Raw genomic sequence first — 15,622 nt, 5'->3', positions numbered from 1 at the left:
AAGGAGTAATAATTTTTTATTAATTTATCCAAATATATTTTGAAAATGTTTACAATAAAATATTACTAGTTGGAGGTTACTTAAAATGTGTTTGAAACATCCTTGACATAATACTATGACAAACATTTACTGACAGCATAATTAATAACCATATTAAAAATCAAACAATGTCATAAAATATGTTGAAAATATACCCTATGACAGTATTGTTGCAAAGTTATACTAAAAATATGTTGACAACATTATATCAGCATATTGTGGAAATATGATTTTCACTGCCGAAACATTATGTGACAATATGTTGTCATAAACAAAAACATTAAAAATATTCTGGACAAAACCTTATCATATTCCATTAATATTTAAAATTTGCATGAAACATGTTGAAAACATATTAAAAATATAATATTTCTGTGTAAGCATTAAGTGAATATAACAAGAAAGATTTAGAAAATTCGAGAATATTCTTGAACGACCAACTCCATAGAAACGAACGTTGTATTAAACTTTCAAACCTTAACTATAAAAATTGAAATGTTCATAATTTTTTTACTAAGTCAAGTCTAAAAGTACTAGAGGTTTAAAAAATGTTGAAGTGTTGACAAATATTGTAAAAATAATCATTTTAACTTCAAATGCATATAAAATAAAATTGTATCAATATATTTCAGTATTTTAATACAGATATAAGTATATAACAGCAGCTTATGTGAGAACTTTGGTGTTTTGAATTATTAAGAATTATATCTATTTAACTAAAGATCTTGAAGTTTTAAAAATTCAGACTTATTTCACTTCAATTACAATACTTGATTAAAAATCAAGAAAGTAAAAAAATTGTTGATTTAAAATTTCCATAAATGGATCAAAAAGTATCAGAATAATTAGAAAATGCTGATATAAACGTGTGTTGAGAATTCATTCCAGTAATTGTGTAAGGAGAAATAGTTAATATACGAGTGATTATCCGATGTAATAAAAATTAACACGTCTTATAGTAAATTACTAAATTGGTCAACTCAGAATCTCGTGGTAAAACATAATTTAATATCGTCTACCTATGATATTCTTACATAATATAAAGACATTTAAAAAAAGAAAATAGTGACGTCTAAATATATTTATACAAGCATTCTGTGAAAATAACAAGAACGATTGAGAAAATTCGAGAATGTTCTAGAATGAACTATTTAATAAAGCCGTTGTATGAATAAGATTTTCAAACCTTGTTTATAAAAATTGAAGATATTATACATTTTTCACATAGAATACTAGCATTTTGAAAATTTTTGTAGTTTTGGCGAATTTTGTACAAAAATAATAGTTTTAACTTCAAAATTCAAATGCATATAAAAACAATTGAACCGAAGTAGGTACTTTTAGTATTTAAATACAAATATAAGAACAGCTTATGTGGAACATTTACTTTTTTGAATTATCAAACAACAAATAAATCTTTATAGTACCTATATTTTTTCTCAGCCTAATTTAAAGGTAAAAGGAGTTTGAAAATATTTGAGGTATTAATATATTTTAGTATTTTAATATTAATACAGATATAAGTATATAAGATATGACAGCAGTTTATGTGGAAACTTTGTTTTTATGAATTATTAAGAATTATCAAACAAGAAAAAAATGTATATTGTTACTAGAGAAAAAAATTTGTTGATTTAAAATGTCCATAAAAAGATCAAAAAGTATCAAAATAATTAGAAAATTATTATGAGTAGGAAATGCTGATATAAACGTTTGTTGAGAATTCATTGCAATAATGATTTACGGTTTTTTGTTTTTGAATTAGAATCAAAAACAAAACATTGTTTGAGGAGAAACAGTTATTATACGAATGATTATCTGAAGTAATAAAATAATTAACACTTATTTAAAAAGTAAATTACTAAATCGGACAACAGAGAATCTCATAATTTACATACAAATACAAATGAAAACAAAAACAAAAAAAAAATAAACACTCGGTGAACATAACGCGAAAGACGTAGAAAATTCGAGAATGTTCTATAACAGTATAGTGATTATTAAAACACCGTGTTAAATGTGTTGTGGTGAAGTAGGGGGTCGGCGCGGCAGTCACAGCAGCGCTCGCGAAACGTATCGAACCTTCTAGAACGTTCCGTCGAATATATATAAACGTTAGCAGCGCGGTGCCGGGCATCAGTTTGAATTTTGAAGCGATACCAGTGCGATTGAGCGAACGAGACAGATACAATCTTGCGCTATTCACAGATTTTTCCAGTGCATTATTAAACACAAAGTGACTTAAATCGTTTTCGAGTCGTGCGCGTTATTTCTGTATACGTTTTAGATTTATTTAATTTCTATTCGTATTAATTTTACGTGAACAAAACCTGCAACCTTTTGGCGAAGAAATGGTCGGAAAGACGGCGATCGGTATCGACCTGGGTACCACCTATTCTTGTGTGGGTATCTGGCAACACGGAAAAGTAGAGGTGATCGCCAACGATCAAGGTAACAGGACCACTCCGAGTTATGTTGCGTTCACGGACACCGAACGGTTGATCGGCGACGGGGCCAAGAACCAGGTGGCCATGAATCCCGTGAACACGGTGTTCGACGCCAAACGTTTGATCGGACGTCGTTTCGACGACGAAAAGACGCAAGCGGACATCAAACACTGGCCGTTCAAAGTGATAAACGATTGCGGTAAGCCTAAAATCCAAGTGGAATTCAAAGGCGAACCGAAAGTGTTCGCGCCGGAAGAGATCAGTTCGATGGTGCTGACGAAAATGAAGGAGACAGCGGAAGCGTACTTGGGCCGCGAAGTGACGGACGCCGTGATCACGGTGCCGGCGTACTTTAACGATTCGCAGAGACAGGCGACAAAGGACGCGGGCGTGATAGCCGGCCTGAACGTGATGCGAATAATCAACGAACCGACAGCTGCGGCTTTGGCGTACGGTCTGGACAAGAACCTGAAAGGAGAGAGGAACGTGTTGATATTCGATCTGGGCGGCGGAACGTTCGACGTGTCGGTTCTGCAGATCGACGAGGGTTCGATATTCGAAGTGAAGTCGACGGCGGGCGACACGCACTTGGGCGGCGAAGACTTCGACAACCGGCTGGTATGTCATTTGGCGGAAGAGTTCAAGAGGAAATGCAAAAAAGACGTACATTCCAATCCGAGGGCGTTGAGGCGGTTGAGGACGGCCGCGGAACGGGCCAAGAGAACGTTGTCGTCTAGCTCGGAGGCCACCATAGAGATCGACGCTCTGATGGAAGGTGTGGATTTCTACACGCGAGTTTCCCGGGCCCGTTTCGAGGAGTTGTGCGCAGACCTGTTCAGATCGACTCTGCAACCGGTGGAAAAGGCGTTGGCGGACGCCAAGTTGGACAAGGGAGACATACACGACGTGGTGCTCGTGGGCGGTTCCACGAGGATCCCGAAGATCCAGAGTCTCCTGCAAAACTTTTTCTGCGGCAAACCGCTCAACCTGTCCATCAATCCCGACGAAGCCGTAGCCTACGGCGCCGCAGTACAGGCGGCCATCCTGAGCGGCGACACGAGTTCTGCGATTCAAGACGTGTTGCTCGTGGACGTCACCCCATTGTCGCTGGGCATCGAGACCGCGGGCGGAGTGATGACCAAAATCGTCGAGCGCAATTCCACTATTCCTTGCAAGCAAACCCAAACGTTCACGACGTACGCGGACAACCAACCGGCCGTCACCATCCAGGTGTTCGAAGGGGAAAGGGCCATGACTAAGGACAACAACCTGTTGGGAACGTTCGACCTGACCGGCATACCTCCGGCTCCCAGGGGTGTACCCAAGATCGAGGTGACTTTTGATATGGACGCCAACGGCATTTTGAACGTGTCGGCTAAGGATAACAGCTCTGGGCGCTCAAAGAACATCGTCATCAAGAACGACAAAGGTCGCCTGTCTCAAGCCGAAATCGATCGTATGCTCAGCGAAGCGGAACGGTACAAAGAAGAGGACGAACGACAGAAGGCCAAGATCGCGGCCAAGAACCAGTTGGAGAGCTACGTGTTCAGTGTTAAACAAGCGTTGGACGAGGCCGGCGACAAGTTGACCGAATCCGAGAAAAACACCGGCAAACAGGAATGCGACGCCGTCGTCCAGTGGTTGGACAACAATCAGTTGGCGGACAAAGAAGAGTACGAGTACAAACTCAAGGAAATCCAAAAGAGTTGCTCTGCTCTCATGATGAAGATACACGGTGCGGGACAACCCGGTGGCGCGCCTCCCGGTGCGCAGGGTTTCCCCGGTGCGCAAGGTTTCCCCGGCTCTAGAGGACCTACCGTCGAAGAAGTCGATTAATTATTAAAAAATATATCATCTCATAATATTTGTAAATACCGTTATAAACTGCATCCTAGATTATTATTTACTATTATGTTAGATTCCCTACCTATTAGTAGATGTAAGTTAAGACTGATTTTTTTTTATTTATTGTAATGTTTAAGTTTTCTCAAAAATATATTTATTAGCTGTACAGTCTATATTTGTGTTGTCTTTTAATTTGTCACCAATGCCACCTACTACTCGTATAATAACTCATATGTATTAATTAGCATTTGCACTGCAGTTAAAATAAATAATAGTATATGGTACGATGATATTATTGTTCTTATGTGAGGTATTATTTTGTGACTACGGCCCACGATGCAGAAGCGTATTTCAATACGTACCGCTTGTAGGCCTATGGAATATTTCCGCCCTTGATTATGATAAAATAAAATCTAACTAGGTAGGTATGCAAAACAAATTTTAATTATATTTTAAATAATTTAAATACAAAAACATAAGAAAAAAAGAAATAAAATGTTTGAATACGTTCTAAACTTCTCACTAATTAGACGATCGATTTACGTCGACATTTAGTGTTCTTTCAAATGTGTCAATTCAATTCGTTTAACATTTCATTATCTATCTAGAATAATGCTTAACTGTTCAACTTCTCATCAAGTTTAGTGGACCTTAAATAGTTAAATATTCTTTAAACCTATGACCACTTATCACGTGAGGCTAGACTTTATCTCATACAATCTTAAAATTGTTATTGGTTAATCAACATAATGAAAAAGTTACTACCTTCTAATAATATAACTAATTATAGCACAATAACTTTTTATACTGAATACTGGGAACTACGTAAATAGTAATCACTATAATTTGAATTATTTAAAAATGAATACTATATATTGTTAATCGCAAATTAGTAGTATTAATGTAAAATGAATTCACATAAGAATATTTATTGATGTAACAATAAATTATTAAAATAAGGTTAAATAACTTAAGGACAAAAAAAAACTCAAATGGTGGTTGAAAGTTGGTTTTATTTCATTGTTTTTACCATTCATTTTTTTTCATTAATTTACAAATTTACACTAAATTTGTATATAACAATACATCTTTTTGACATGAAAATAGTTGGATACACAGTTAATTTTAATAATACATAATAGAGAAAATAATATGTTATACACTAATTAAACGGGTAACGAGATTTAGTTGATATAAAAATTGTATAAGCAAGTTTTAACTTAAAATAGTTATTGAATGTCTAATATAATTTGGTCCTATTATAAAATATAATTTAGACTTCTTTTATTAAAATATTAATTTTAAATCCAGTAAAATAAAATTTATTTTCTAACTTACAACCATTTTTTTTATAATTATTTTATATTTTTTTTTGATGTAGCAGTAATTTAACTCCTAATTAACGTAGCAAAAAGCCAACATCATATTTTATTTTTTGAAAAAGAAAATTAATAAAGTACCAAATTTTGCATAACTTTTTAATAAGATTATTAATTTTTTTAATTTAGCAAATTTTTATTTTGTTTCTATAAGTCTTAAAACAAAAGTGGTACTTATTTATTTCATTAAGAAAAAATAAAAATTAACAATTTAGTTCCCCCCAATACATAATTTGACTTCAGCCCTTAAATCCCAAGTCAAATCATGAACATGAAATAAATTTTTGAATGATTTAATTAGGTCAAATACATAATAGTAAATAAAATTTTACCGTCCAAAATAAAACCAGAAAAAATTTTAGTTGGTAAGAAAACAATTGGGCTGAAGTAAAAGTTTTCATAAACCAATTTAAGAAAGAAATTTGGTAGGACGGGTTCCAGCTTTTGGTTTTATTTATTGTACCGTAACTGAGACAGCTGTATTCTCAGCACGAAATTTGGATCAATTCATAATAGTCACACTTGCATTAGAGATCTTTTCGCTAATTCAATAGCAACAAATTTTAATTTTTTTAAATATAATAAATAATATACTCTTATATACAATATATCGGACAACAGCGAGGGAATTTGTTTATACCATTAATATATACACAATTTATGCCAATGTGGCAAGGATGCAGTACTGTTCACGAAAGGCTTGATCCAAGAAGTTTAAGTAACCTTAGTGAGATACAGTACTACCATGCAAGGCAACATAAATTTCTTGTGAATTGAAAATAAAATAATACTAATAATAATAATAAAAAAAAAAACAAGAGAAGAGATTTTAGTTATGAATTTAGAAATTAAAATAAAAAATTTAAAGTTAACTGCAAATAGTTTTGAAATCAAATTTTTCTTTGGATTGATTGAAAAATAAAATGTATATATCTTGGGTTCTTGAGTCTTAAATTTAAGTATGTAGGTATTGAGTTTGTTATAGATACAAATATTTACAATAGTTGGGGAAGGAGAATTTTTCATTTACTAAGGTCCATTTCTTCATTAATATCTACATCTTCTGGTCGTGCAACATATAACCTTGGATCAATTACCTGCAAAAAAAAAAAAGAATAGAACATTATTCATATATTTATTTTCAATAAAAAAAGTAATAACATACTTAAGTGTAGTTTATTAAAAATCTATTAATTATTAATTAATTGTATACTATAAAATTAATTAGCAAAACAAGAAGTTATGACAATCAAATAAATTATACAAAAGTCCAATAATTTAAAATTAAATTTTATATAATAGAATTTTTCTGGAAATATACTTTAACCTATAGAATATTTTGATTTACAACCATAAAAAACTTAACTCTAGATTACATGCATTAAAAATATTCACGAGTTTTTAACATACATAGCCTTTTTGATCATGTATTAAAATATATCAATTAAAACTCAATAAATAAAAATATCAAATATAATCATTATTTTATTGCTCTTTAAATAAATAAAAATTGTCAAATGCTTAATTAAACTTTCATATAAATGTTATACAGTTTTTTCAATAGATAATGAACTTTGAATCCTTCTATAGTACAGACATCGAATTGTATACAATTGGGTTTTATATAATTTAAGTTTATCACCTAATTAGAAAGTACCTAAGGTTGGGTTGGATTAAAATTTCATATTTTTCAAGTTATGAACTAAATTCTAAAAGCCCAGTTTTTTGACCATGAAGCATGTGCTTTAGGGTTAATTTATAGTTCAATTCAAAAGTAAATTAAAAGTAACAAACATAAATAGAACAATCTCCATGAGAATTAGGGACTAGTGCACTACCATAATTAGTCACTTTGAATTAAACAATTTTATGAAACACATAATTTGATAAGTTTTTAAAACAGATAATGATATACGAAAAACTAATAAATTATATGATAAAGATAGCATTTAACAGCCATCCAATTAATGAAACAAATTAAAGTATAAATTAAATGCATAATATTATACTACCATTAGTTTTATATTGTACGAATAATACATAAACTCTAATACAATTGTCTTAAATAAAGATATGTATTATTTAAAAAAAAATTGGAATACTTTGTCATTAAATTTTTTTTTTAAATTTAATATTTCAATTCTTCTAATTATACTCTGTTCAAAATGAGATTGTGAATCAGCGGCAGCCAGTTTTTGTCGAGCATGGGTCAAGCAGACAACACCTGTTTATCAACATCACAGAGTCGACTATCTGTATACTTGCTGTGTAATAGTCACGCCCACAAGTTGACTGCAGATTCACAATCTCATTTTGAACACAGTATAGTGGGATCCTCAAGAAACAACACAAATACTCTTGTCTTCTAGATAAAGCAACAATTAATAAATGATTTTTATTTAAAGTACAGCCAGACAAGTATCTACAGCAATAAAATTATAAGGCTAGTCTTAAAGTAGATTATAGACATTTCAGCTTAAGGTCATTAAGCAAGAGCTACAAATAAAACTCAAATTAATTATTACCTACTCTTTATATTTACCTATAATGTTTTATTTTAAAATAATTATAATTAATATATGTTTGTATACTTTGGTATATTATATAAATATTAACATATAGTTTAGGGATTATTCATATAATAGAAAATGGTAGTATAATATGTATATTTGCTTTATTAAGTGGATGGTCATTTGATGAAAAAAAAAACCCATTTTTAATTAGTTTACTAAGTACAAAAATATTATTTCTATTTAATGAATTGGATAATTTCATACAATACACATGATTAGAGTAGACCAGTCGTTCCCTAACTTTTTCCTATCGCGGCACATTATTATTAGTTATTATAAGTAACGGCACACTTTGAATAAATATTATCTACTTATCGAATAATACATAGGTAACATCTGATTTGATAATTAATCATCTCATAATTTTAAAAGAAAAAATGAAAAAGTACTTCCATCTATGCCTATTAACGAATATTATTGGGTGCGCAATCCTTTTGCAGTAACATCAGATGTAATATCAGAACTTCAATCTGATCGCTCATTGAAATTAGAATTTATTTAATGAACTTTAACCGTTCCAGTTTTGGAGTCTTAATAAAACATAATATCCGATAATTACAGACATTTTAATAAATACATTATTACCATTTTCTACAACATAACTCTATGAACTTAGGTTTTTCACACTAACAAATATAAGAAATAAAAAACGTGAACTACTTTTATCAGTTGAACAAGAAATGCTGGTGTGCTAATTGTTGATCCTTCCTAGAATTGAACTAATATGCAAACTACATCAAAGCACGCACTTGTTTTACACTAAAATTTATTAAAGGTTAGGTAGTTCATTTTTATATTAATTATATTTAAGTATTTTGAAAAAAATCATTATATGTTTTTTTTTATAACAAAAGTTCAAGTAATCGTGGCACACCTTTTGGGAAACACTAGTATAGACTATAGAGAACTCTTGATGGATTAATTATCAGCAAAAAATATAAGAACTTCAATATAACCTTTTCTATAGACTATAAACTAAATAATAATAAATATAAATTTATGTTACTTCTATGAATTAAAATATAAAAAGGAGATAATAAATTATCATTTAATACTTATATTAGTGTACTTTAGTAAATAACTTACCTTAGGTATGGGTTTTATTTCTGTGCCTAATTCTTGTTCAATACGATGTAAAGCAAACCGGTCATCATAAGTGATAAGATTGATAGCTATACCAAGATGACCAAATCGACCTGACCTACCAATACGATGCAAATATGTTTCTGCCATTTTAGGAAAATCAAAGTTGATCACAACATTTACTGCTTGAACATCAATACCTCTCGTAAATAAGTCTGTTAGAAAAAAAATATTAATATTAAAATATAAACATTAATATAAATTCTAGAATTAATTTTATTACCAGAACAAACAAGATTGCGGCAAGATCCTTTTCTAAAATCATGGAATACACGATTACGATGTGCTTGGGCCATTTTAGCATGAATGTAATAACAACAATAGCCGAGATCAGTAATTTTTTTAGCAAGTAACTCCACACGTTGTGTTGAATTACAAAATATTATACTTTGATTTATTTGAAGCTAAAATATAACATTAATAAACAATGTAAGCATTTAATTAGAAAAAAAGAAATATTTTAGAATTACTTAACATTCTAATATTGCATACCTTTGAGAACAAAGTGTTCAAACAGTGAACTTTTTGTTTTTCTTGAACAAAAGCATAATACTGAGTTACTCCTTTCAAGGTTAACTCTTCCATCAAGTTTATTTCATATGGACTACGTAAATGTTTATCCTAAAACATAATTTTTTTTTTTAAATTTATCTATATACAAGTATACTATACCTCAAATAAGCCTGATGAAACTCGCACAAGCAACAGCACAGTGGACTGATAAGTGTCGTAATTTTCTCCAGACTTATTTGAAATAGAAAATTGTTTTATTTACAGTATTACAGTACGCACCATAAATTGTTTGACAGTCAGAGGGAATGTGGCAGAATACAGAAGGATTTGCCTCTCTGATGGTAACCTTGAAATTATATGATCTAACATACCTTTAAAATCTTGTGACAAGAGTTTATCTGCCTAAAAATAAAAATGACTTAATAATATTATTAAATCAAATGAGGAAGTAATAAAATGTATATTTACCTCATCTAAAACTAAAATCCGACAATGATCAACTTTAGCTATGCTTTTGTCTAGGAGATCCAATATTCTTCCAGGAGTGGCAATAATAACATGCACTAAAAATAAAATAGTACTATTATAATGAAGCATAATATAATATAATAATAAAATATTACAAAATTCTAAGATATAATGATGGGAATAAGAGTTGTTTATTGTAACATAATACATTCAGTGGTATGTTATTAACTTCAAACCTAAATGCAATACATAAGTATACAAAAAAAGTAGTCAGAATCACTATTTACTAAATTAAAGTAAACATATATATAATATTCATTTTTGGTTTATCAAAAAAATAGTAATGATAAAAAAATTTAGAACATTTAAGTAAATCTTTTTACGATTATACTAATGGTTTTATATAATTACTTAAAAAAAGTAAACCTAAATTCAATAAAGATTAAAAATCAGATTCATTAAAAATAAAAAACATTCATGTTATTAACAGATCTTGTTAAAGGGACATTGCTCGCATGTGTTGTCTCTGTCTTACTAAATGTAGATCATAGCAAATTTTCATTCAGCAGAACACATTTTGTGATGTTAGCTTTAATATTAATATTAATTTTTAAGTGAATTTACCTATTATCACATTTAAAGGTAAGAATATTATCTAGAAAATGTCATTTGCTATTATTGATATTATCATTTTAAAGTGAGTTATAGCTATGTAAAATATTCATAGGTGGTTAAAATAACAGATAGGTACAGCAACATTGAATACATACTAGAAATTGATTTAGTTATAAAACTTGGTTGTATTACATTTTATAATTTACTTTGCTCAAATTATAAAAAAAAAAAACTCAGGATCAAGTAAATACAATTTTTTTAACTCAATAACTAAGCACTATTATTTATAAACCATACATATCATACCAAGAATTTTAAATAATAAATTGCTCTCAAAAATTATTTCTCACTCATAAAGTTTAAGTGAAGGGGAATCCAAGTATATCATCATAGAGCAAATTAATTTACAATAAAATTTCCAAGGATTAGTATCTTTTGTTAAATAGTTATTTGTTATGTATTAATACATATACTAGAATTTATTACTTTATTGAGTTTATTATAGATACAATATGGTTTAACAATTATATATTTAAAATCTGAAATTATAGCTCTCAAACATTATATCTCACTCATATGTTTTAAATGAAGGGGAATCCAAAATATATCATCATAGAGCAGAATATATTCTAATAACCAACAATAATTATTTAAATATGAATCAAGATTCAAATATTTATTATCAAACAGTAAAAAAGACAAGTTATTTTCTTTGAATTTATCACAATGACAAACACTTTATGATCAAAAAACTGTATTATTAGAGAATAGGTGTAAGTATATAATTTTTAATATGATTTGGAATTAAGCTCTCAAATAATAAATCTCACTCATATATTTTAAGTGAAGGGGAATCCAAAATATATCATCATGGAGCAGAATATAATAGTAATAACAATTATCCAAGTAACTATTAATTATAATTCAAATATTTATTACCAAATAATAAAAAAAACTAGTTATTTTCTTTGAATTTATCACAATCACTTTATGATCAAAAAACTGTATTATTAGAGTATAGGTATTAGTAAATAATTCATAATATGATTTCAAATTAAACTCTCAAATATTAAATCTCACTCATACATTTTAAGTGAAGGGGAATCCAAATACTTTCATCATCGAGTAAAACTTATAATTTTCAAAAAAAAAAAAAAAATAGACGATTAATTTAAAATATAATATTTAATAGATAGTTATTTACTTATAGTATTTTCAGTGATTTTTAATGCACTATTAGCATAACTCTCGTCAAAAAACATTCATTAGAAAATTATTTGAAAATCTTACCTCTTTGGTAAATACGAAGAATATCATCCTTAAGATTAGTACCACCAGTAGTCACCATGACCCTAATGTCCAAGTGCTTTGCAAGTTCAATACATATTTGACTAGTTTGTAATGCTAATTCTCTAGTTGGCACAATCACAAGTGCTAAAAAATTAATTTAATTTTATAATAAAAATAACAAGCAGGAATTAACGATTTATACCTTGTATAACATCTAGTTTTGGGTCTACTTGTTCAAGTACTGGAATAGAATAAGCTCCAGTTTTTCCTGTGCCGTTTTTTGCTCTTGCCAATATATCTTTGCCAGAAAGTGCTATTGGGATACTTGCTTCTTGAATAGGACTAGGTTTTTCCCACCCTTTTTCAAATATACCCATCAATAATTCTCGTTTTAAACAGAATTCTTCAAAATCATTTCCTTTAGTTGAAGTTACATCCTGTAATCATATTTTAAATTTTAATGTATTTGATCACAAAGCATTCATTAAATATTTTACATACACTTGTTTTAATCCGGTGATCTTGAGGAGGAAGTTTAAGTTTGGCCTTCCAACCCGCATCATCTATTCCTTCAAAGCTACTAAACATATAAAAAAAATTATGTTGTATTTATAAATTTTGTAACTAGTATTACTTACATTCTGTTTAACTGTTTGCTGGGCATATTGAGGTTAATCCCAGAGTTATTGTGATTTGTAGCAAGCATCTAAACTTTTTTAAGGTTCTAAGGAACCAACGTGTGTACACAAAAAAAAATTGTTTTAATTTATGATAAAACAATCACTTTTTAACACTAAAACGTGTCTACTTAGACTTTATTATGTACAACAAATAAAAAAATAACAAACATTTAATAAAAATACCATGAAGTATTCACTTTTATCTTTATAAAAATGTAAGTTAAATTATAGAAAACTTATTTCACTTATGAAAATAATGTCTTTTTTTCTTGGGTTGATATCACTATCAACAAAGAGCTACAAAAAGCTGATTCAAATGAAGAAACTTTTAATAAACCTGAAAAAAAAAAATTACAATCAACAATAATACTTGATCAACATTTTTATATATAAATAGAAAAATAGAATAAATAAAAATTCCTAATTTTAACTTTTAAATTGTCAATTAAATATTTATCAAGACATTAAATACCTATAATCTAATATATTAATGGGTTTTACCACTAATATCTGTTGATACAGTAAAAGTTAGATAGCTATAAATTGTATTATCATGTTCTGTAATGACATTGTAGGATAATATTATTACTAAAGGTACCATACCTATTATAATTTTACTTTCAAAAATAATAATACAAATTGTTGATTAATTGAATGTATATTCAAATGTAACATTATTTGCATGTAGGTTAAACGTTAATACTTTTACCTATGTTACAGGGAAAACACTCTTGATCGTTTAGTTTGTTAAATTAAGTAAATATTATAAATTAAACTAAATTTAAAAATAAAACTTTACAACTAGTAAACTTGAATATTAGTAACTACCTATGATACCCTATGCGATTTAAGGTAGTTAGTTACTAATATTCAAGTTTACTAGTTGTATAGTTTTATTTTTAAATTTAATACTTATACATTTAATTTTAAAAAAATTAATAAAAATTAGTCATAAAAGAAATGTATGTTAAAATCATTATTTTCATAATTATCATCAATTATCAAATTATTATTAAAAATAGGAACCAGTTTGTTTAATCTACCCTTTTTTCATAAAATTATTCCTAGTCTAGACAATACAAATTATTTTCTGTTCTAAATCACTATGATAAAATGTAGTTAGGTTACTATCAGATTTAAGTAGATGTAATAGAATATTTATACATGTACACTTAATTAACATCTGAACCAAGTGCCAAATCTAAATTTCAAAATAAAAAATTAATCAAATACTGATTTACATAACATAAATATAATTTTTACAATTAAAATGTAAGTACTTAGTATTTACATAATTGTTTTGTTTAAAATTCTTGAATTTTACTAACCTACTTATAAAATTATTTAAAAAATTTATAAATATGTGAAAAAAGAAGCAATATTATTTTCAGAAAACTTGAAGAAAATCATCCAGCATCGCGAAACTTGTGAAATTATCGGCATTTTAAATTGACTTCTACTATAAATAGAATATGGAAAGTTAGAACAGATACACGCGGACGACGTACAGACGGGATTGGGTTATCGCTAACAACCGTAATTACCATTTACCTAAATACACACTTGGGATAATGAACAGTCTAAGTACTTGACGAATTATTACGTGAATGCAACATCGACTTATGGGATGTAATACAGGTGATTTATCGGCACAGCAGTGATTATTTGAAATTAAAACGATTCATCAGCTGACTGTGAATATAATTAATAAATACCATCGTTTCTGACGATCGGCTATTTGGGGGATGATGGAAAAACCCGTAGGACGGTCAGATAAGGCGATGCGACAAATTCCAAAACACAAATATACAAGACCCTCCCCTCCCCCCATATGGGGGCAGCCACTAGTAGTTGAACTATTGTCGAGAATGAAACACGGCGTTCTGGTTCTGGGTCAATACCAGGAAGTAGCACGCCATGTTTGGCACGAATTTGGAACACAAAAAAAGACGTGTCCCAACGGTTAGGAACATCACGGGTTCGGCTGGCTGGCAGCCTAACGTCTATGCGTATTCCTCTGCAGCCACTACCGGAAACCCATAAGTTTATCAGAGTACGACCACAACAATAACAATAACATCACACCACCGCTGCGACAAAATGGCGGCGGTCAGGTGTTCGGGCAGACAACGAGGTTTCTCGCCGGCGCCGCTCGCGCCATCAGTACATACGAACACGAAAATACACTTACCAGATCCAACGGCGGAATGTCCACGGGTGGCTCGCGTTTCGTGTTCAGATCGTCTGCCAGGCGGACGTCGTCTTTCGCAGTTCGGTTCGTTTTTCCAGAAAACGGGCAAAAAATAACATCTATAGTCGCACAATCAACGTATAAATGACGTCGCGCGAAACGGCGAAACGGTCGCAACACTCACAACAACAAAACGTTCGTTCCTCCACTCCTTCCCCGTCATCCCTTCCACGCACCGCGCGATCGTGGCCGCATCCCCCACCACGTGCCGCACGGTTAAAGTAGTTGTTCTCCGTGTACACTTGATCCCGTGGGGCGCAAGTACGTCTCTCGATAGCGGCGGCTAACAGTGTAGCCAACCCGTTTGGTCGTCAATCCGGAAGCCCACGACGACGAATAGCACAGTACGCCCACTGGCCACTTTTGGCGGGACATTTGA

General features: G+C 30.3%; 2 protein-coding genes across 2 annotated transcripts; one reads left to right on the top strand and one right to left on the bottom strand.

Moving 5' to 3' along the window:
* Positions 1–2,183: 2,183 nt before the first annotated feature.
* Positions 2,184–4,504, top strand: LOC113554832 (heat shock protein 70 A1-like). Its single transcript, XM_026958889.1, has one exon. It carries the CDS (start codon positions 2,391–2,393, stop codon positions 4,320–4,322), a length of 1,932 nt encoding a protein of 643 aa, XP_026814690.1. The 5' UTR covers positions 2,184–2,390; the 3' UTR covers positions 4,323–4,504.
* Positions 4,505–5,605: 1,101 nt separating this feature from the next.
* Positions 5,606–15,354, bottom strand: LOC113553552 (putative ATP-dependent RNA helicase me31b). The gene is made up of 11 exons (XM_026956926.1): positions 15,184–15,354; positions 12,951–13,329; positions 12,814–12,892; positions 12,515–12,749; positions 12,313–12,456; positions 10,408–10,502; positions 10,219–10,341; positions 9,919–10,047; positions 9,650–9,830; positions 9,370–9,581; positions 5,606–6,807 (listed from the first exon to the last, which is right to left on the bottom strand). The coding sequence occupies exons 2-11, from the start codon at positions 13,016–13,018 to the stop codon at positions 6,733–6,735; spliced, it is 1,341 nt and encodes a 446-aa protein (XP_026812727.1). The 5' UTR covers positions 13,019–13,329; positions 15,184–15,354; the 3' UTR covers positions 5,606–6,732.
* Positions 15,355–15,622: the final 268 nt, after the last annotated feature.

The sequence above is a fragment of the Rhopalosiphum maidis genome, chromosome 2 (assembly GCF_003676215.2).
Source record: "Rhopalosiphum maidis isolate BTI-1 chromosome 2, ASM367621v3, whole genome shotgun sequence".
In the NCBI taxonomy this organism is placed as follows: domain Eukaryota; kingdom Metazoa; phylum Arthropoda; class Insecta; order Hemiptera; family Aphididae; genus Rhopalosiphum; species Rhopalosiphum maidis.
The sequence above is the reverse complement of the archived record's forward strand: the minus strand, read 5'-3'. Positions and strand labels throughout refer to the sequence as shown.

Bases quoted from the DNA above. Each gene is read 5' to 3' on its own strand.
- LOC113553552 (XM_026956926.1), bottom strand. From the start codon at position 13,018: ATGCTTGCTACAAATCACAATAACTCTGGGATTAACCTCAATATGCCC. The intron at 12,457-12,514 runs GTATAAATCGTT...TTAATTTTTTAG, and splicing joins AAAACTAGATGTTATACAAG to CACTTGTGATTGTGCCAACT. The intron at 6,808-9,369 runs GTAAGTTATTTA...TTTTTTTTGCAG, and splicing joins AAATAAAACCCATACCTAAG to GTAATTGATCCAAGGTTATA.
- LOC113554832 (XM_026958889.1), top strand. From the start codon at position 2,391: ATGGTCGGAAAGACGGCGATCGGTATCGACCTGGGTACCACCTATTCT.